The following is a 22,378-nucleotide window of genomic DNA, read 5'->3' as shown; positions in this document are numbered from 1 at the left end:
CGGCGACATTCCTGGGCAGAACCGAGATCAGAACTGGCGAGGAATGACCAGGACACGATAGTCTTCTTCACAGCCTATTTTATTGACTAGTTGACAGAATAATACTTGACCACAAGATAGACTCTTTTAAGACGTTTATTAACTTGACCGCTGGTTTCAGAAGAACAGAATCCAAACATAGAAAAAAAAAAGAGAACACCGAACTATTGACAATCCCGCTACCGAAATACTAGCATGCTAGCGTACTACACTAGGAACTTCATCACAACAAAAAGAACTTCAACTTTGGGGAAAAGAAACTTTGTTTACAACTGCATCTTCCAGAGAACAGAATACTGCATATTACATTTCACCATTTAACATTCTTGATTACAAACGGAATAATAGCGAGTCTGAGTTGAATAATCCTCGAATCGTCTCGAACAGTATAGTATAGTGAAGGATCATAGTTGCAGTTTCTTAAAAAGAACTCTAGTTTAAATTGGAGAGGCACATCCACAGGCATTGCCAATTCTACATGCGATCATCTAACGTAATACAACGGTGGATTCACTAGTCGATGAAATACAGTGGTAGGGGAAAGTGGGGTTGGTTGAATCATTTTAAGGTTTTATTCCGCTTGTGGGCGCTACAGACTACAGATCATGGTGAAAATTGGTCTGCTGATACTTGGACATACACTTTACTGGATGAAAATGGTTTCAGATAGATACTACAAAGCAGTTAAAACTGATGCAAATTTCAAAAAAGGTACTATTTTTTGAGACAACAGGGTTGGTTGAATCACATGGTGGGGTTAGTTGAATCATTCATAAAATCATTTTAAAGAATTCCTTGTTGTGTTGTATAACATAACACATTATTTCGAATAACTACAAACTAACTTAGCAAAATATTTATAGCATTCCACAAAAACAAGCAAAACAGTTTAACATATTTTGTGCAAATAAACAGCCCATCTGTACAGAGCTCATGATCCCATTACGATACATTTCACCCAAGCTTCTCCTGTCAACACGGTTATTGTAATTTTCTCCACATTGGTTGCTTAGCCATGCTCTTCCATCTGCAGTAGCTGTTGAACCTTTTTTTCCTTTTTCTTGTGATTGAATCTTGTTCTTCTTTTGAGGCTTCTTAGCAATCCTATGCTCAATTGCTTTTTTTCTGGCGTGTCCGTCAGTATCGCACACTTGAGGCGTTTTCTTCCTCCATTTCTTTTACCTGTTTTGACAAGGGCCTTGGGGAACGCACGCACCATTTCAGGGCTGAATGGCATTGAATTAACTCTGGGACGTGTCAATGCGAGTCTTTTCTTACATGAACGAGAGGTTGAAAGTGTATTGACCGGTTCCTCATCGCTTGTGGCGGCCAACAGGCCTTGCACCTCAGAAATTGAGCTTTCGTTCGAGGCTGGTGGCTCATCAGCAACACCAATGCTCTGACATCACAGACGTTTGAACATGCATGATCACATATTATTTGACTCATCTCTGATTAATGATTTCATCAGGTGAAAATATAACGGGGTTGGTTGATCACGTGATTCAACCAACCCCACCAAGATATCATAGAAACTAAGAGTAAAAGCTATCTTACGCTGAGTTTGAACTTGGCCGTCATTACTGATTTCTTAACACTTAGCTAACTGGCTACAGAAATAACTTCCACCTTCTCATCTGCACACTATCTAACTAACGCTAAACGAAAAATACAAACAGCACTGAAATGTTACACACAGCTATAAAATATGGGGGTACTCAAAAACGCCAACTCAACACCAACTTCGAAACTCGTACGTCGCAGCATGTTGAAATGATGGCCATGCCATGCGAAACAAGTCATCTGATTCGGTTTAATGATTTTAGTCTTAGAGCAGTCGACCGTGATTCAACCAACTCCCGATTCAACCAACCCCACTCTCCCCTACTACGATTCAGGCACAATGCAAAGGTTGATTACGAAATTGCATTCCGAGAGCACGCGGTATTTGTTGATTGGACGGAAGGTTCCAGAATTCGACGTGGCGTCATAGAAGTGACGCGCTCTGCGTCAGAGAAAATGGCTCTCTAGCGTCACAGAGAATATTCTAGAATACGGCTTGACATCATAGAAGTGACGCGCTCTGCGTCAGAGAAAATTAGCTCTCGGGCGCCACAACAGCAAAAAAAAAGTTTACGCGGCAAGCGGCGCGGCTTTGTCATTTTAACCTTCCACGCGGCGCGGCTTGCATCGCTAATTGCTACTGCTGGTCGCTGGTGACGTATTCTCGAGCAGTGTTTCCAATTTTGCTAATTTTGCAAAAAATAAATGAAACATTGGACTTTGCGCCTTGCCAGCGCCATTGAAAACAATTTTTTTTCAGTACTTTTTTATGAAATGCATTCTTGAGTGTTCAGTTTACACATTTTAATGCTTAATTCTCGTTTGAAAATTTCATATAGTAGGACTTTAAGTTTGATAGGGCAATCAGTCACAACTACAAGTTTTCAATCAATATAAAACATAACCAATTTAGATAAAAGTAGGCTATAGTTTTTTTGGAAAAGTGTGAAGACCGTAAAATATAAATACAGTAGCCTACTCTCTTTCGCAATTTTTGTGTTTAGTTTGTATTTTCAATGTTTTATTTCCCCTTGATTTACTAAATTTTGCTTTCTCAACAATACTAATTTCATCAAAAATTCCCCTTTTCATGCATTTGTTGATCGGATTTCCTTAAATGAAGAATTTTCCTCACAAGTGGACTCGCAGCTCTGCTCGTACTCAACCACCACTGACCGCCATTACTTACGATAACCGCAAAACAATGGCGATTAAAATAAGTTACATTGAATTTCTTAGATTACTTACATTAACAGTTCGACAAGATGCACCAACTTCAAGTAGAATCTATGAATCGTTTCATTGGAACAAAAAATTTTTGGAAATCAAATAGCCTACAAGCAGTAGCGTATCTAGGGGAAGGATAAAGGGCGATGGCTTCCCCTAATGATCAGGTAAAAAATAAACAATCAATCAATCATTTTATTTTTCGTCATTAACGCGTCGGGACGAAAAAGATACTAACTACAAAAATCGATATAGACCTACAAGCACGTTAATGAACGGGAAAAGGTGGCAAAACCTTGAAAGGTTTAAAACGTGCCTGAATGAAAAATTATGTAGTAGGCTATATATCAGTAGTTAGCACGGCCACAAAACCCAAAAAACAAATAGCAAAAAAAAAATAGAGAGAAGCACACATGTAGTAATGAATGACAGCCCAATGAAAAATGTTGTGGATTGAATTTGCCAGTTCCAATATTGATGTGGATGAGCAGTCACAATAATAATAATAGGATGGAGAAAGAAAACTGGACATAAAAGAAACCCATCCTCAGGCAAAAGCCCGTTTCGATGTGGCCCAGGAGAGCAGGTGTTGAGCTCTTTCTATGGTCAGACTGCACATCATACATTAGCCTAAGACGATTGAGGTTTGATATCCAGTTTAAGTTATTGTTTCTTGTCCTGGTGGTGATGGAATGGATGAGCTGGTAGATGATGATGTCTTGATGGTGTTGATGAAGCTCTCATCTCCTTTTGCGACGTGTCGTGTTGATTATGGAGTGTTGCGTTTGCTGTTAATATTTACAAACATAAAGTAAAGCACAAGCAATCGATATTATTGTTAGGTAAGCCTAATCTTTTGTAAAAAATTTCGGATTTCAACTAAAATCTTCACAAGAATGCAAGAAAGCCTTTCTACGTTGTCTTTCTATTGCGTGTCCGTTTTGCTTAAATGTTGTTTTAGTTTGTGAATAAAAAGTGACTTTGTATCAGTCTTTCTAATTGAAGAAGGAAATTCGTTCCATGTTTTCGCACCTGTGAATTCTATTGAATGCTGAGTGAGCGTTTTTGAGAAGTATGGAATATTTAAAGAATCATTATCATGGTTTCTTGTAGACATAGGCTGTGAACCTCTTTGACATATTTAAAAAGATTGGAGAAGCAATCTGGTAGTAAATTGTTGTGAAATTTAAACACGAAAACACCAATTTCCAGTTTGAACAATTGCTCAATTGATATCGGGATCTTGCTACAACTATCATTGTTGGGACGGAAAATACGATGAAATTTGTCACAGATTTTTTGAAGTTTTTGTTTAAGTCCTTCGTTGCCATATTTCCAAGTCGTAATGCAATACCTCAGGTTACTTTCAATTAAAGAATGGTATAAGCAGATCAAATTTGACAAATTAAGACAGGGTCTAATCTTGGTAATTATGCCAAAATTTCTTAGAAGCTTTGCAGCAAATGTTGCATGTGTGGTTTCCATGAAAGATTTTCATTTAGAGTCAGGCCAAGGAAACTGATATTTTGTACTCTCTCAATTGGTTGATCATTTATACTTAAGATTTGCTTACACTTTTTCGCACGTAAACTGTTAGTATCAAATAGGCTACCATGTATTTTGTTTTGTTTACATTGAGTGATAATTTATTTGCTACAAGCCATTTGACAACTTCTTGCATTTCTGTATTGGCCGCTTCATGCAATTTATCCACACTCTTACCTGACATCAGAAGATTTGTGTCATCCGCAAAAATGATAGAATCAGTACAATTTGGGAAGTCGTTAATGTAAATTATGAATAATAGGGGGCCTAAAATAGAACCTTGGGGCACACCACACTTTGTCTCTAATGGAGTTGAAACACTAACACTACCAGACTTGCACAAATCGAAAATTCTCTGCTGACTCATTTAAAATTTTACGCAAAGGCAAATCCCAATTTGACACAAAAATTCAGGAAGCGCTATTAATCAAACGCTACAACCCAAATTTAAACAAACAATTATTTGCTGGTGGCGCGTCCTTTCTACTAAACATTTACTAAGTTAGATGGATCACGTTCCCTGTGGTGCTAATTCGTTTGTAGTCATGTAGTTGCCTTTTTCTAATGTAATTTTGTTTTCCGTCCGTCTGTTTGTTTTCCACACTATTGCTTTTAACCGCTGCGTATTTCTTGATGCTTACAATTAGTTAGCTAGTTACCTTCAAGAAGTTGAAATTTATTGCATTTTATTAATATTTTCAGATTCCTGATGAGGGCTTAGGTTAAGCCGAAAACGATTGAATGTTAAACTATTTTGTAAATATGTAAAATATATACTGTTGTAATGCTCAACCCTGTGGTATTGTTGTGTCTTGCCTGTCTTTGGTATAAATAAGCAAACTCTCTCCCGAAACTAGATTATTTAAGTAGCTTCGAAACCACTGGAGGAGTGTTCCTCTGATACCATAGTGATAAAGTTTTGTCGGAAGTATTTCATGATTTACTGTGTCAAAAGCCTTTTATAAATCTAGAAAAATGCCAAGGGTTGCTTCTTTATTTTCCATTGCTTTGTAGATCTTGTTAGTTAGTAGTGTAGTAGCCTGGTTCGTGGAGTGGTTATGTCTTAAACCAAACTGCTGGGTGTAAAAGAAATTACTCTGATCAAGGAAATAGTATAATCTTGAGTAGCCTACATGACTTTTTCTAAGATTTTTGAGAAGCAAGACAAAAGACTAACTGGTCTATAGTTACCGGTACTGCAATTGCTTGGGTCTCCTTTTTTATACATTGACACTACTTTACCGATTTTAAATGCTTTTATGAATTCACCATGTACCAAAGATAAGTTAAAAATATGTGTTAGTACTTTTATTGTGTTATCGGGGGTATGCCTTAAAATTTTGCCTGGAATGCCATCAGTACTATAACTTAACTTTGGTTTCAAGTTAACAAGTCTAATTTTAACCCAAGTAGAAAAATTTGAACCAATTAACAGCCATTTTCACCAAATTTTAGCTTTCTGTGTACTACCGTTGAGACTACCCCGTGCATACTACCCCCAGACCCCCATTGGCCTCCAGAGTCAGCCGCTACGCGGCTGACTGACACAATGTCTTGGCCGCCCCCTAACAAACTTTCTAAATAGCCTACGTCACTGCCTACAAGCCGTCACCGAATAGTCACCAAACAAAAAAATCCTGGCAAGAAAACTCAAAATGCAAAATAAGAGAACATTTGAACATTTTTGAGTGTCCTCGAAGGACCATTCATTCTTCTTGTCTTTGTCTTCTTGTCTTTGTCTATGTCTTCTTTTCAGAAAAGAAGACATATCTTCTTAAAAAAGGACATATGGTAGCCCTATGAAGGCTATGGTGCATTTAATGTCGCCCAGTAAGCTAGCCTATGTGTTGTCGTGTAGGCGTATGACTTTGACTTCACATAACAAATTAAATTTTTAGTTAAATGTTTAGAAAACAAATTTAGTCCTTAAAAAATTTGTAAAATTAAACTTTTATCAAACTATCAATATTTTATGTTTCTATGACAACATGTCAAACTGACTTCTGCTTAATCTGCAATCAAGTAGCACATGTATAGATACCATCCATAGAAAAGCTTAGACTGACAACTGTGGTAGACTACAAATAGAATGGAACTTCGGCATGGTGAAGTTGGAATGCATCATAACAGGCAGGATTTAAATCTGACAAGCACTGGTGTGGGCCATTATTATACCAAAGGATATTATTTTCCACCGTCCAGGTTTGAGGTAAGAGCGGTAAGATACCGTAGCCTACAGTTGCACAATTGCACATGTACCCGATCATCATAAACAGTTTACAGTTGTGTTGTTTGTTTGCAGACAAATTAATTTTTTGTACAACTATTCTGTTGAGGGAAAAAAATAAGTAAGTTTTTTGCTACGTTCTAATCATGCTAAACCACATAAGCTAGACCTACATGGTTAAACCAAGGCTAAACCTGTAGGCCCATGTTTAGCTTCATTTTACAGAGGATGTTTCTCAATGAGCTTCCACCTCCATTGACATCTCCAGATGAAGTAACAGCTAACGACGCGATAACAAAGCACTATCAAACTACCACAGGAGCAGCTCATGATTTCAAGTATATGGGTGGGAAGTATGCTCATCCAAGTTACAATAAAGCTCCTGGATCGTGGAAAGTTTTCTATGTTAAAGACATCAAAGAAAAGGTATTTAGGCTATGTATTTAAAGAAAAAATAACCTAAGCCTAGCGAGAAAGAATTTCCAGTGGAGGCTATAATTAATGAGCAAAACTTCCGGCTTTGGTTTATAGCCTATTTATCACATAGTTTGCTATTCTCATTTTTAGTTCAAAGCGTTGGGGCGGCGATTTAAGAGACCATAGACTGCCTAATAGAATGAAGCAGTCTAGACCTATGGTAGGCTATAGCCTACATCCTTTTACCACACCTGAAAGTCAATGCTTGTATCCGGGCAAGCCTGCAAGAAATAGGCTTGTTTGAAATAGGTTTGGCACATTGAATGTCGTAGCGGTCACAGATGAGTTGTGCCTCAGTCCACCGACCCGTGTTCAAAACTCAATGCTGCCACAGAAAACCTCATTTAACTCTTAAAACTTCCTGCCCGGACTAGCCTACATATAGAGGCCACTAGGCATCAGCCACTTTTTGTTTTAATCATTTGAAAGAAGCCTTGCGCAAGTTAAACTTTATTTCATGATGAATTTTATACTTACCGTACGGTAGGCTACTATATATAATTGTAGGCTAGTTCTTATGACTGATAAAAATAGTTAAGTTACCGGTAGGCCATAGCCTTCTAAAAAAACATTGAATCAGAAATGAATCAACATTCCAGAAATTACACATTTAAAACTTGTGCCCTATAGCAGCGGTTCTTAACCTATGGGTAATTGTCAGAGGTGTACAGGAACAGGATCTGGACCGGATCCAGATCTTACTGTTTTTCATCGGATCCGGATTGGATCTAGATCTTGTTATTTTGAAAGAAACAGGGTTCGGATCCGGATCCTAAATTTGCATAATTTTTTTGTTTTGAACACAAAGATATAAAATTTATATAAAATTTTATTATATAAAATTATATAAAATTTTAACGAGCTCTTTGGAGCATTTCCAAACCCGGAGAAAGTGTTGAACCATTGCGTTTATGGCAACACTGAAGATTTGGTCAGGTCAAAGTTGATGCTGTTAGAACAGGGTTGCACAACCTTTTGCTATTGCCGGCCCCATTCAGATTAATTTTATAAAGCACGGCCGCTAGTGAGTTTTAAATGATATTTTTAAATTTGAGTTATCTAAGAAAAGAATTTATTGATTAATATCTACTAACTTATCATACTTATACGTAATATCCTAGTGTCATGAAATATAAAACATTTTTTGAAATGAATTTATTCGTCTGCGACATTGCAACTAGTGACTCAATAGATTTTGCATACGAGCAGATAAACTTCCAAAGTTGGGAACCTCACGAGATACCATCAGTCTTAGTTGAGACTCCAGGTTTCCGTCCAACGATCGCGTTCAGTACTCGTTTTGTAGGTAGCCTACTTGATTTGTGAAAAGGCAGACTCGCACACGTAAGTGCTTATGAAAAGAACAAGAATTTCTCTTGCCAATTCTCGCAACATTGGAAAATCCAGTGCACTTTTCCACTTGTCAAGCAAATTTTCTTCGCACTTGAACTTATTCACAAGCGGCTCATTGTTTTTTAATTCCACCAGTTCTATCCAGGGCCTACGAGAGGGGGGTACGAAGGGTACGGCGTACCCTTGAGGGCCCAGGCCTCAAGGGTACGGCGTACCCTTGAGGGCCCAGGCCTGTGGTTGTTAGGGGGCCCGAAATTGTGAGTTTATAGTTTACGTGCAAAAATGTTTGGTTAAAACCATCCTAAACGACTAAATTCAAGCATAAATGTTGTTATTCGTTAGTCCTTGGGGGGCCCGTAATGTAGCAAAAGAGCCCGGAAAGAAATTAGGTGTCTAAAGTGGTGACTTAATGCCTTACGTGCAAACATGTTCTGTTAAAAGCACCCTAAATTAAATCAGAAAAGTTGGTTATTCTCCTGTCCTGGGGGGAAGGGCATAGTGTAGCAAAAGCAGGGTTGAGAAAAACCCGGGATTTTTTTTTAAAATCCCAAACCGCTATTTTTTTTTAATACCCTGGTGTTTTTGGGCTTTTTTGTGTTTTTTAAAAACTATTTGAAAAAGGGGGCAAACTTGGTTTTGAATCTTTATCCTCGGACTGACAAAGCCTTGATAGGATATTTCTGGTTGTTTCGCATACTTGTAGAGGCTCTTGAAGCAGGGCCGGTTACGGAGATTGGCAGAGTGAAATTTCCGATTGTTGAAGTCTTGTTACCTGGGAATTATTACATCCATTAGGTGCCACTGAATGGAGAGCAGTCCTTAGAATGCGTTGCTCAAGCGCACACCCCGACAGTCGAACCAGCAGCGCTTGATCTTGAAGCTTCTTTGTTCACGAAGTCACGCGCTAACCAACTGAGCTACCGGGGTGACTTAAACCTTACATTATGTCATTATTCAGATGCATGGGATAGAATTTAATCTAGGGTAGGCCAATGCCATTCTCTGTTGTTATAAACTTGTATTTTATGATGCTCAGTCTTATCTTATCTGGCAGCAGGGCAGGCCGGTACCCAGTCATTTGGTCGACAGGACGTTTGGTCGACAGATATTTGGTCGACAAGACATTTGGTCGACAGGACGTTAGGTCGACAGAACGATTCATTTTAGGGTTAGTTAACTAACCTTAACCCTAGCCTAACCTTAACCCAAATGTCCTGTCGACCAAATGTCTTGTCGACCAAATATCCTGTCGACCAAATGACGACCGGCTACGAGGTAGGCCTATATCATATGAGGGAAATGACATATTTATCCTCTTTCATATTCAGTATTGTTGTGCATAGCCTATTAAAATTAAAGAATAGTTTTATTGCAGCTTGATGCTATTATTGCGCACAAATGTCCAATTCTGCAGTAAAATGTTGTATGGTGTGCAATACGCCTAAGCAAACATCACACGTTTTGCCCAAGACAAAGGAGGCCCGGAGTGAGAGGGGGGCCCGGAATGACTCTTCGTACCCCTAGTGAAAAGTTCTCTCAGAGGCCCTGGTTCTATCTGAAAATGTAACGGAGCACTTTCGGTTTCAACCAGGTGTGGAAAGTCAACGAGTGGTAGGCCTGGTGTTGGCAAATTTTTTTGAAACTCTTGAAAACGATCAGCAAAATCTTGCAACACAGTATCAAAAACACCAGAAAAAAGAGTGGTTAGAATGTTGTCGACCTGTATTTCACAGTTGTCGATGAGAGCCGTAAGTTGTGTAAAATAGAAAAAATTACGTTGCTGAAGATGATTTTTAAGGAGAAGACACTTGTATTGTCACGAAAGTCCGATACTTGCTGCTTTGCAGTAACTCCTTTAACAGTTTTAACTACTTGACTGCATATTAGATAATATCATAGTAACTTATGCGCTGCCGTCTCGATCATAAAATAATCTAACTCCTATTTGGAATTGAATGCCCTTTTCACCTCTGCTACTGTTCTTTTTCTTTTTAAGGACATAATGCAATGTAGGCTACCGTTACAATGAAATTGGGTTGAGGAAAAAGTTTTGTCTCGAAACGATTTTAACAATAGCCTATAACCTATAGCCTACAAAAAGTTATGACGAAAATGCAGTGATGTACACGCATACAAAAAATATTGACGCCGTCAGCGTAAACGCAAACGTTCGAAAAACCATACGCCGTATGCGTCAACACAACTTGTAAAAAAAGTTGGCGGCGTCAGCGCATACACTAGCGTAAACTCATTTTGTTTGCTAGGTGCCAAACATTCACACGGTATAAACCACTCGAAACAAACAAGTTTTATTTTGAATTTCCACGAAGAAACACAAGCATCTGAAAGTGTTCATCTGACATTTTGTTGTGTTTTGATTCCAATATGTCTTTTCCCATTGAAAACATTCTTTCAACTGCAGCGCTGGAAGGTATTGGCGTGTTGTGGCGAAAAAAAGAGATTAAAAAGTATGCGTTGACGCTATACGCTAAAAAAACGCGAAAACTTTACGGCGTAGCCTCAAGCGCAAACTATCCAAAAAATGTGGCCGCAAGCGTTAGCGTAAACAAATTTGCTGGTATGCGGCGTAAGTATTGCGGTATGCGGCGTAGAGTTTGCGGCGTATACGTACATCTCTGCGAAAATGCTTTTCAAGCTCTAAAATTTGAAATATTATATATAATTTCAAGGGTATCCAATAGTTCTAGATATCCCTGTGTATAATATTTTAAATACATTTCATTTTTTTAATGAAATAATTTTTTTATTTCAGCAACAGGGCACGGCCGCCAACACATGCTTATTAAATTACGTGTTAACGGCCGCATAATTATTCATCGACGGCCGCGTACGGCCGCAGGTTGAACACCGTTGTGTTAGTTAGATCATAGTTTTTCCAATGCCACTAGGCCAACGTTAAGTTGACAATTGATGATAGCCTACACTTTATTTCTTTCTTCAGCTTAAAAGGCTACATGTTTTAGTTATTGCTTTACTATACACTGAATGGTTGTTTCAGCAACCATAGTGGTTGTGTCCTGTAGTAGGTATGCAATTATTAATTTGGGTTTTGTGGCCGTGCTAACTACAGACATAGAGTTCAGTAGCTTACAACTTAGTAAATGTACAGTAGGCTAGTAGGCTAAGCACTAAACACCTACTGTATCAGCTTCGCGCACAGCGCCGTGGAGCGTGACGCTCGCGTTCTGATAAGATTTTCCTTTTTTGTGAGTAAACGCGACCTGGCAACACTGGACACACTCAGTAGATTTTTGCAGGACGGTTTACTGTGGAATAATAATACAACGAACATAAATACATAAAACAACGAATTAAGCGGTTACCACCAAACTTGCCAGTGCACTTACCAAACTTTTATGTGCTCCACACGTACTGATCACATTGAATCACATGACAATTCACAGCCTAATTGTCTTGAAAAACATGAATACAAAATAATTAGGCTAACTGTACAGTGCACTGAAACCGAACACACGCGGATTTCACTAACAAAAACTACTGTACAATACGTTCACTATACACTTAAGAATTCCCTTACTACCTCAAATCGGCTGCTGATATTTACAGATAAAAAACTGCACATAAAAATATTAGCTAACTTGCTTACAAAACAATTCTGTCATGGTAAACTTCGGAAGGTTTCGCAGCAGCAAACGACGACTAAAATGTGGTAACCGCAACTACGAAACAATAATAAAAAAATAAAGGGCGTAAAATCTCATACACTCCCCCACCAAAATGGGGACTGCAGAATCAGTACACATTTTTACAAACACGATACACAAGATTTTACGATCACATACCGCATCACAATGACTAAACGACAGAGAAAGCGGGTCGTGTAGCAAGAGCATTGCAATACAATAGAAAAAACGATGACATCAACACTACTCTTTAGCAGGAATTAGTACGGAGTACGGACAGTTTCACAATAGGTCGTTCACGTACACCCTTTTGTGTAAGTACAGAACAGCTACGAACGACGCCATGTTTATCATGATTAGGGAACGTTCAAATATTACGTAACGCCTTCGAGGGGGAGGGGGGGGTTTATGCAAAGCGTTACGTTAGCGTCACATCGGGGGGGAGGGGGTTCAAGCAAAACGTTACGTAACGCTTTCGAGTACGGAATGGTAGTTTTTTGTGCTGAATTCGTAGTGAAAAAGCGTTACATGGGGGAGGGGGGATTGAAAAAAGCGTTACGTTGGCGTTACATGGGGGGGGGGGGGGGGGTCAAAAATTCGGAAAAAAAGCGTTACGTAATATTTGAACGTTCCCTTAACACTAATTACTCTACCCAGAGGCCATCACACCTAGCGGAATCCTAACTAGCAATTAAAACAATGTCGCCCAGTACAGGAATTTGGCTTCAGATTATCCAATGGCTTAGGCCAACTCTCTGGGTTTAATTTTAAAAAATGAGGGCCTTCCAACCACATACCGGACTTTAACATGGCTTCAGCAGTGAGTCCACGAGAAGCTTGATCAGCTGGATTCAACTCTGTGGGGACATATCGCCAGTCGTATACACATGTATGTGCTTGAATTTTTGCCAAACGATTTCGGGTGTAAACAGGAAAACTTTTACAATCTGCCAACAAGCTACGCAACACTGCGGCAGAATCAGACCAAAATATACAGGTGCAGTCATTTAACTGTAACTGGCGTTTAACGTTTTGCGCCATTCTTACGGCATCCAATGCAGCTTCAAGTTCAAGCTGTGGAATCGTGCGTTCCTCGGAGTCGGCTAAAAAAAATTTTGCAGTCACAATGTTACACTGAGCCCTTCCGTCCGAATATATTGCACGCAAGTAGCAAACAGAACCTCTGGCATTATTAGAAGCATCAGCGAATATGTGCAGTTGCTTCCCAACAATAGGCGTGTTGTCAGACCTCATCTCATAAAAACGTGGTATGCGTACATCACTCAACTGTGCTAGACTTTGAACCCAAGTTTCCCATTTCTTGCCAATAGAAACAGGCACTCTTTCATCCCAGTCCAAAGCCAGCCTACATGTCTCACAAAACAACAATCGTGCGGCGAGAACTACTGGCACGACCAAACCTAAGGGGTCAAACAAGGAGTTCATAATAGATAACATTGAACGTCGTGTCAGTATTCTATCAGGAGGGTTTACGAAAAAAAACGAAAGTCATCATCAACTACATTCCAAACTATCCTTAACACTCTTTCATGCTTGCCGGCCAAGTTCAATTCTTGCATAGGTTTCGGCGCATCTGGTCCTTGAAGGGAGTTAGTCACTTCATTACAAGTGGACACCCATTTTGTGAGATTGAAGCCGCCCAGAGATAAGAGCTGTTTTGTGTCACTGTCCAATTTTATAGCAGCATCTTTGTTGTTAGCGCCGGAAAGAAAATCGTCCACGTAAAAGGAATTCAACACGTTCTGTGCAACATTAGGGTCAAAAAATTTACCATACTCTCGAGCACATGTGCGCAAGCTAAAGGCGGCACAACTAGGCGATGAACGAGCACCAAACAAGTGCACTCGCATTCGATAAGGGACAGGATTTTGCTTGATGTCGCCATGAGGCCACCATAAGAATCTGAGAGCATCACGGTCTCGCACTGTCACTTTCACTTGGTGAAACATCGCTTGTATATCAGCAACAATTGCAACACGGTGGCTGCGAAACCTCATCAGCACACCTACCAAAGAATTGACCAGGTCGGGACCTTTCATCAAATAATCATTTAAAGATTGATCATGTGATTTTGCAGCACAGTCAAACACAATGCGTGTCTTATCCGGATTTTTTGGATTTATGACTGGGTGGTGTGGCAGATACCATGTTTTATTTTTGGTGTTAATTTCATTTTCAGGCACAATTTTAGCATGAGCTTTCTCAACGTAATCTTCCATCTGTTTCACATAACGTTTGCAAAGCTCATCATCTCGCAATAGCCGTTTTTTTAATGTGGATAGACGTTTTTCAGCCATGCTTTTACTTTCAGGCATTTTAACGGCATCATTTTTCCAGGGAAGAGGTAGCTCATAATGCCCATCAGAATGGACAATATGGCGTTTCATCATGTCATGAGCAATTACATCTTCTTTTGAGTATTTCAACCCAAACTCTGCTGCTTCTTTGTTGTTACTAATCCATGTGAGCAAATCTTCAACATGGGGTATGTCATGTTCCAACGGTGAAGGATACATAGTTCCTTCATCATCAATAATTACATCAGACAGCAATTGAGAATCCTTATAATCAAATGCCGATGAAAAGAATCCGGAACTGGAAATTTCTTCCTGCTCAGCCAAGGCAGGACCTTTCAATAGCCAGCCTAATGGCGTCTTCACTGCGTCTGGGTACTTTGTTGAGTCAGGGGAGAATCTACTTTCAAGACACCGATGCAGCATCACATTGTCATTGCCTAACAGCAACGTCACATCTCCAGTCACTAAATTAGGAAAAGAAACATCATGCAAATAATCTAACTCACTCAACAAAGTGGCATCAGGCAGATTGTTGGGTTTGGCTGGAATCTCATCCAACACAGCAAGGCCATTAAGTTCATATTCTCCTTCTTCTACCAAAGGAAGCACAGTTAAATTAACAGATGAAGTATTAATAACTTCAGGATGGCTAGTGGTGAGAGTTCTTAAAGTAAACTGAGTTTCCACATTATCAGCACAACTCACATTCAACTCATCAAGCAAACTTTGTTCACAAAATGATTTGTTGGAGCCGGAGTCCAACAAAGCATAGGTTCGTGTCTCCTTTTCACCACTACGTACCCTTACAGGTACGATATCCAAATAAGGTAAGGAATTCATAGGAACAAGTGAACATTGCATACAATTTCTTGCTTCGGGATTATTCGCTACCATCGAAGCACTTCTTGGGCCAGTGGGGGACAAGTGTAGCAAGCGATGGTGACTCATACCATGGCACTTATCTAAGTTACATCTCACAGTGAGTTTGCATTGGTTTGCTCTGTGGCCTCGGTATAGACAATTAAAACATAATCCAAGTTTCGATGCAAACATTATTCGCTCCCTAGGAGTTTTTTGTTTAAATAGAGCACAGTTATCTAATTTGTGCTCTGCATTACAACAAACACAACGCTTTTGATCAAATTTTGAATGTGGGGTGGGTTTGGATGATTCATCAGCTAGAGCTGTCAATACCCGGTGACTACGGCCACTGTCGTTTGTATTACTCCTTACAATTTTTGGAAATAGCATTTTACTATACACTGAGTTAGCCTTCAGTGATTGATAAATAACAAATTCTGCAAAGTCTGAAAATTCAGCCACTCTCCAGTAGTCCTCTTGCACATTCATAGCTTTATCTACCCAATCTTTTCTTAGATCCACAGAAAGTTTATTAACAAGAGAACTAATGAAGTCCACAGAATTCATAGGCGAAGGTGTTACAGCATCATCCATTGCTGCCAAGCATCTTTTCATTAAAACTGCAAAACTTTCTAATGCTTCTGCATCATTTTGCGAAATTCTAGAAAATTCTAAAAGACGACGCTCACAACACCGTGAGACAACATGAGGTTGGCCGTACCTACTATACAACTCACGCCACACCATACTGTACGCTCGAGACTTGTTTCGTTCACTGGCAAGATGCTTCACCTTTTCATATACAGATTTACTGCAATGTTGAAACAGATAAACCAATCGAAGATCATCATCATAAACTTTATTTGCCACATGGACCTCAAATCGATTTACAAAGGCCCAATAGTCCATTGGGTCACCTTCGAATTTCTCCACAGAGGGTTTGGGGAGAAATCGATCTCCAACTTCAATATGACTACACTGAGGTACAATAGGATCCATGTGATGAGACTGAGGTAAAACAGGATCCATATGATGACGCTGAGATGCAACATGATCTATGTGATGAGACTGATGTGCAACAGGATCCACGCGATGAGACTGAGGCACAACTGGATCGATATGGGGAGACTGAGATACGACAGAATCGATATGGGGAGACTGAGATACGACAGGATCAATGTGAGGAGACTTCTTATCCTCTGATTGATAGCAGTCTAGGGGGATATAACTACTCATTTGCGACATGCTATCCCACAATTCAGCCTCAGCTTCTGCCATTTCAATTTTTCTTTTTATCTGATTTCTTTTCTCAACTTTTTCCTCATCGAGGTGCTTCAAAGCGAGTTTGGCCAATTCAACTTTTATGCGGCCTTCTCTACGTTTAATACTAATTGAACTATGACTAGAATGATGGCTTTTGGTTGAGTGAGCCTGAGAAACACCTTCAACCAAGCTTTTGGATTTTGAAGCCCTCCCTGTGGAATGCACCGCCACCTCCGAACCAGGCCCATCTGTCTTACCCAACACTTCCCCCGAACCACGCTCTTTTGCAGTCACTTGATCAGCCATGGCCCCCAAACAGATAAATTACACCAAGAACAAAAATACACAATAAGCTACAAAAAGCACAAGAATATCAATATAAAGGCACAAGAATAAATTATTGTTCAATCCGCAAGAGAAAGATACCTCTTCGTTTTTGATGAAAAGTTTGTAGACTGAACGAAGGATACCTCTTCGTCTCGATGAAAAAGTTTGTAAACTGTATCAGCTTCGCGCACAGCACCGTGGAGCGTGACGCTCGCGTTCTGATAAGATTTTCCTTTTTTGTGAGTAAACGCGACCTGGCAACACTGGACACACTCAGTAGATTTTTGCAGGACGGTTTACTGTGGAATAATAATACAACGAACATAAATACATAAAACAACGAATTAAGCGGTTACCACCAAACTTGCCAGTGCACTTACCAAACTTTTATGTGCTCCACACGTACAGATCACATTGAATCACATGACAATTCACAGCCTAATTGTCTTGAAAAACATGAATACAAAATAATTAGGCTAACTGTACAGTGCACTGAAACCGAACACACGCGGATTTCACTAACAAAAACTACTGTACAATACGTTCACTATACACTTAAGAATTCCCTTACTACCTCAAATCGGCTGCTGATATTTACAGATAAAAAACTGCACATAAAAATATTAGCTAACTTGCTTACAAAACAATTCTGTCATGGTAAACTTCGGATGGTTTCGCAGCAGCAAACGACGACTAAAATGTGGTAACCGCAACTACGAAACAATAATAAAAAAATAAAGGGCGTAAAATCTCATACACCTACTAAATAGTATAGCCTAAGCTACTTAATTTGATGAATTCATTTTGCAAATTTCTTTTAGAAAAATGTATGTCTGTCTTGCGGTGAAATACTTTTATAATAAAATTTTAGACACAAAATTTGCTCGGATCTGTTTCAGATCCAGATCTGAGGTATTTAGAAATAGCCGGATCCGGATCGCAAAAACAGGATCGCATCAGGCTCCTAAAAATCTTGTATCCGTTCACTTCTTGTAATCAAGGCCTATGAGAGGGGGATACGGAGGGTACGGCGTACCCTTGAGGGCCCAGGCCTGTGTTTGTTGGGAAGCCCAAAATTGTGGTTTTATAGTTTACGCGCAAAAATGTTTGGTTAAAACCATCCTAAACGACTGATTTCAAGCATAAAAGTTGTTATCCTTTGGTCCTGGGGGGCCCGTAATCTAGCAAAAGGGCCCAGAAAGGTAATCGAGTGCTTTGCGAGCAAATTAGGGGCCCAAAGTGGTAATTTAATGCTTTACGTGCAAAAATATTCTGTTAAAAGCACCCTAAATTAAATCATAAAAGTTAGTTGTTCTGTCCGGGGGGGAAGGGCATAGTGTAGCAAAAGCAGGTTTGAGAAAAACCCGGGCAAAAAGCCCGGGTGTTTTTTTGTGATTTTTAAAAACTATTTGACAAAGGTAGTTTCACGCTTATTTCACTTCAAAATGAATTTCGGAGTTAGAGCAGGAGCCGGAGAATACTTTTCGAGTAGGACCGGAGCCGGAGTCAAAAAAAGTGACTTCTCTCGTTCACCTCTGCTAGTGCTGGGCATGTGGTGAATGCAAAAGTTAATGAAGAAAGGTTATTGGTCAGATGATTAACTTGATTATGTTTTAACAAGATGTTATGTTTGAGCCTTGGTAGAGAGCTTGGCTGGTACCAGATACATATAGGCGCAGCACTCAGTAACGTTAACGGATTTAACATCAAACACACAAATAAAACATGAAAAAAATACTAAATCCAACGTTTTCGACATCACATAGTGTCCTCTTCAGAAATAAATACAAGCTACATCTAAGGGAAATAAAAAAATGAATTTAAAAATTTTACATTCAAAGATGTACAAGCGACACCTCTCAACAGCACCATCAACAACTGACACACGAATTCAATGCAGGATACATAAATTGGCGAGGGATAGATCACATGATATGCACAACACAAAATCATAGTTTTATTACAGCCTGATACTATTATTGCGCACAGATGTCCAATTCTGCAGTAAAATGTTGTGTGGTGTGCAATACGCCTAAGCAAACATCACACTTTTTGCCCAAGACAAAGGGGGCCCGGAATGAGAGGGGGGCCCGGAATGACTCTTCGTACCCCTAGTGAAAATTTTTCTCAGAGGCCCTGCTTGTAATTAGCCCAGATGGGGTTTTCCAGGGAGTAGTGATAAGCAGGACAGAACAAAAATTGATTGCTACTAATTTTTAATCAAAGTTATTTGATTGTTGGTTTTGATATCCCATTCAACTGATTGCAAAACAACAATTAGTACGGAATTAATTTTATGCTGCTATTTGAGAGATTACGCCACCTGCATGATTATGATGACTAGCGCAGAGACGAAGACCCTCTGAGGTCAACCAGGAAGTGATGCCTGGATCATGCAACCACTTACCGCGGTCGAAAACACAATTTCTGATACCCTCGTTCAGATGAAGTTCCTGAGGCTGAAATAGGACAACGGTTTGAGAAGCGATTTTCATGATGGTGAAAACGTGGTTTTCTTCTGGGTAACCCAGAGAATTGCCCTCAGCTGGCAGAGGAAGCCCTTACAGTTTTTGTCCAGGCCGCATCAATGTATCGCTGTAAAACAGGGTTTTCAGTCATGCTAGCTATAAAGACCAAATCTCGAAATAGACTTGTTATTGATGGGGACTTGAGGTGTTGCCTCACTACTTATGTCCCACGGTTCAACCGTTTGATGTTAGCGAAGCACTTTCAGGTCTCTCATTAATCATGTTTCTTGGGATTTGACATAAACGGCATTGCGTTCTCTGTTGGCTTCTCTGTTCGTATTTTGGATGCTTGGTTATTGGGGACTCAATAAATTGTATTGTTGCTCTATTCTTCTCGGACATGTGTGGGGTAGGCGGTAGGCCTACTGAAGATTCCCAGGTTAGCTTACTCAAGTGGGTTAGCAGGACAGAAAAGGTTCAGAACCGCTGCCCTATAGGCTAATATGCTATTGTCCACTATATTTACGCTGTAACTAAAGCATTTTTACTTGCGTACCGGTTATGTGTTTAGTTAAGAGTGAGAGAGTGGAGAGATCCGCTGACAATGGGAAACCAAAAGTCTGAAGTTCAAGCCAACTACAATGGACAACCAGGCTTGCCGTTGGCTCACAATTTTATGGGCGGACTTCAACCATTTAATCTATCGGGACATCACTGTGATGGACCATCACAAAAAGTGATAGGAAGCACACAGAACAAGGCTATGTCGGCTAAGCCCTTTTTTATAAGGGACAATGGAGCATTAAATCTCAACGACATTTACATGACATGTACACAAAAAGCGCACAGATCTTTCAAAAGGTATTCTATTATTTTTCGGTCAGTTCAATATTTGCTTGAAATTTATCATGGTGGGTTAGGTAGGCTACATATCCTATTGTGACAGGCTTACCACTTAATGTTATTCCAATCAGGGAAAATAGTAGGGAAAACAATTAAATTGTTATTCCATAAGTAGGGAAAACAAGTAGCTCCAGCAAACTAACAATTTTTGGTTTGTGCGGATGAAAACTTTGCAAAAGAAAAAATGCGTAGGCAACCGTAGTTTTAAAAGTAGAAAAGCACAGCTCTACAACTAGGCCTATCCGAAATTACCAGGAATAATCTACCAAGAGTTTGTCAGACCGAGGATGAAGATTCAAAAACCAAACCAATCTGGTGGGTGTGGAGAAAACCAACGTGGTATCCTCCAGGCATATCTTTTTATTTTCGCGTGCTGAGTAATCATCTCTAAAGCGATTGACTATTTTGATGTTTTCTTGTCTCGTTTTTTTAGTGACGAATTATTGGATTATCCCAAAAAAGACTTTGCAACATACTGGGAATGTGAAGATTACCCAAAAGCTTGGGGGCACGGATCAAAATTTAATCCTTTGCCTAAAGAATCGGTTCCGAGGGATGTTCTTCCATTACGTGACCCCATCTGGTTTCCTACAGCAACAAAAATACCTCGCTTGCCAAAACAAATGATTCCAGTTCCACATATGGGTAAGTTTACGAGAAGATCCCTATACGCTCAGACTCTAGCTAACTTTCACGCTATTAGCCTACTTGTCACGCCTCTCTTCATTCGGAAACAATCAAGGTTTTGTTTCAGTAAGTTACATGACGCAGTAGCATTCAATTTTACAAAAAATTCTGCTTTGCACTAAAAAAATAGTGTTTTACACAAATATACTCAGAAATAGGGGTAGTGTAACTTTCCAATTTGTTTTTATGCAACAGGCCCGTAGCCAGACATTTTCAAGGGGGGGTTCCCAAATCCAAAAATATGGACCTTTTGAAAACGCTTTCTTCTTGGTGTGTCCACAAGCAAGCAAAATCATAAGAAGCGGCAGTACATGTACCAACAAACAAAACAAACTTCAAATTGTCAATTATAAAAAAACAAAATAAATAAATACCGGTACAAACAGTTTTCACACTAACAATAGCACATCTACAGTGGAACCGACAGGGTCGCCGGAAGCGGTGGGGGGGAGAGGGCAGATGCCCTTATAAGGTCATGTAAGCTACTGCACAATTTGCAATATAACAATTTGCGCTACTGGTGGTCCAAAGAGAATTTTATTGGTTCACATAATGGACATCAATTGCCAATGGTCTATGGAATTTTTTTCTTAAAAAAATGGTCCATGGGACAATGGCACAAATACATGTAAGCTTCAGCGAATTTCACTGTAATTCAGCTTAAAGTATATCTTACACTATCCACTAAACCAGTGGTTCCCAACCTGGGGTCTGCGGACCCCTTGGGGGTCAGTGAAAAAGCCTTTGGGGGTCCGTGATTACCTTGATGAATTTTGGAAAAAAAAACGAAAAGCGATCTTTTTACTTTCATTTCTCTCCTCTAACAAACAGCAGGTACTACATTTAACTTATTTCTTATTTAGCAATAACTTAAAAATAAGTTTCGTTTTTCACGTAGTGCAGCTTTAAAAGAAGGTGAAAAAAATGATCTGAAAGATTTGTAGGTTGAATAAAAAGGCGAAGAAGAGAAAAAATCAAGTGTTTATTTTTATTTTCGCCATGTAGCCTACATACATACAAACCAGTTTTAACCTTCTGTACTTAATTTTAAAAACTGGTGTTAAGCTACACCATAACGGTGTAGCTTCCACGCTAGCCATTTAGACCATCTAATCAACTATATGTTTTTCGGCAGCCGTTTTGTAGCATGAATTGACATCAACAAGAATTGAAATGGCTAGTGTGGACGCTACACCGTTGTGGTTAGCGAATCGCAACTGCTCGCTGTACTAGTGAGTGCTCAACTGCTCAACCTTGTGCTGATAGCCGGGAAGAACGCTCCTTTCTTCACAATGAGGTTGTCATCTTAGGCGCAACAAGGCTATTTTGATTAGTTTAGTGAGGATTCGTAGTCCCATTGCTTTCATTTTGAGCCTACTTATTCTGCCATGACATTGTTTAAGCTTGATGAGTTTATTACAACGAAAGGTGGAAATTAAATCACAAACTGATAGA

General features: G+C 39.5%; 1 protein-coding gene across 1 annotated transcript in view; it reads left to right on the top strand.

Moving 5' to 3' along the window:
- Positions 1–6,408: 6,408 nt before the first annotated feature.
- The window catches only part of LOC145771574 (stabilizer of axonemal microtubules 3-like), a 17,977-nt gene continuing 2,007 nt past the window's right edge, over positions 6,409–22,378 (top strand). Inside the window, exons 1-4 of the mRNA XM_082583280.1 lie at positions 6,409–6,583; positions 6,827–7,027; positions 19,905–20,194; positions 20,670–20,881. Of these exons, the coding sequence (XP_082439406.1) occupies positions 6,464–6,583; positions 6,827–7,027; positions 19,905–20,194; positions 20,670–20,881 (823 nt within the window). The 5' untranslated portion in view covers positions 6,409–6,463. The remainder of the gene's footprint in view (positions 6,584–6,826; positions 7,028–19,904; positions 20,195–20,669; positions 20,882–22,378) is intronic.

This window comes from Aplidium turbinatum, chromosome 6, assembly GCF_918807975.1.
Source record: "Aplidium turbinatum chromosome 6, kaAplTurb1.1, whole genome shotgun sequence".
NCBI lineage: Eukaryota > Metazoa > Chordata > Ascidiacea > Aplousobranchia > Polyclinidae > Aplidium > Aplidium turbinatum.
The sequence above is the reverse complement of the archived record's forward strand: the minus strand, read 5'-3'. Positions and strand labels throughout refer to the sequence as shown.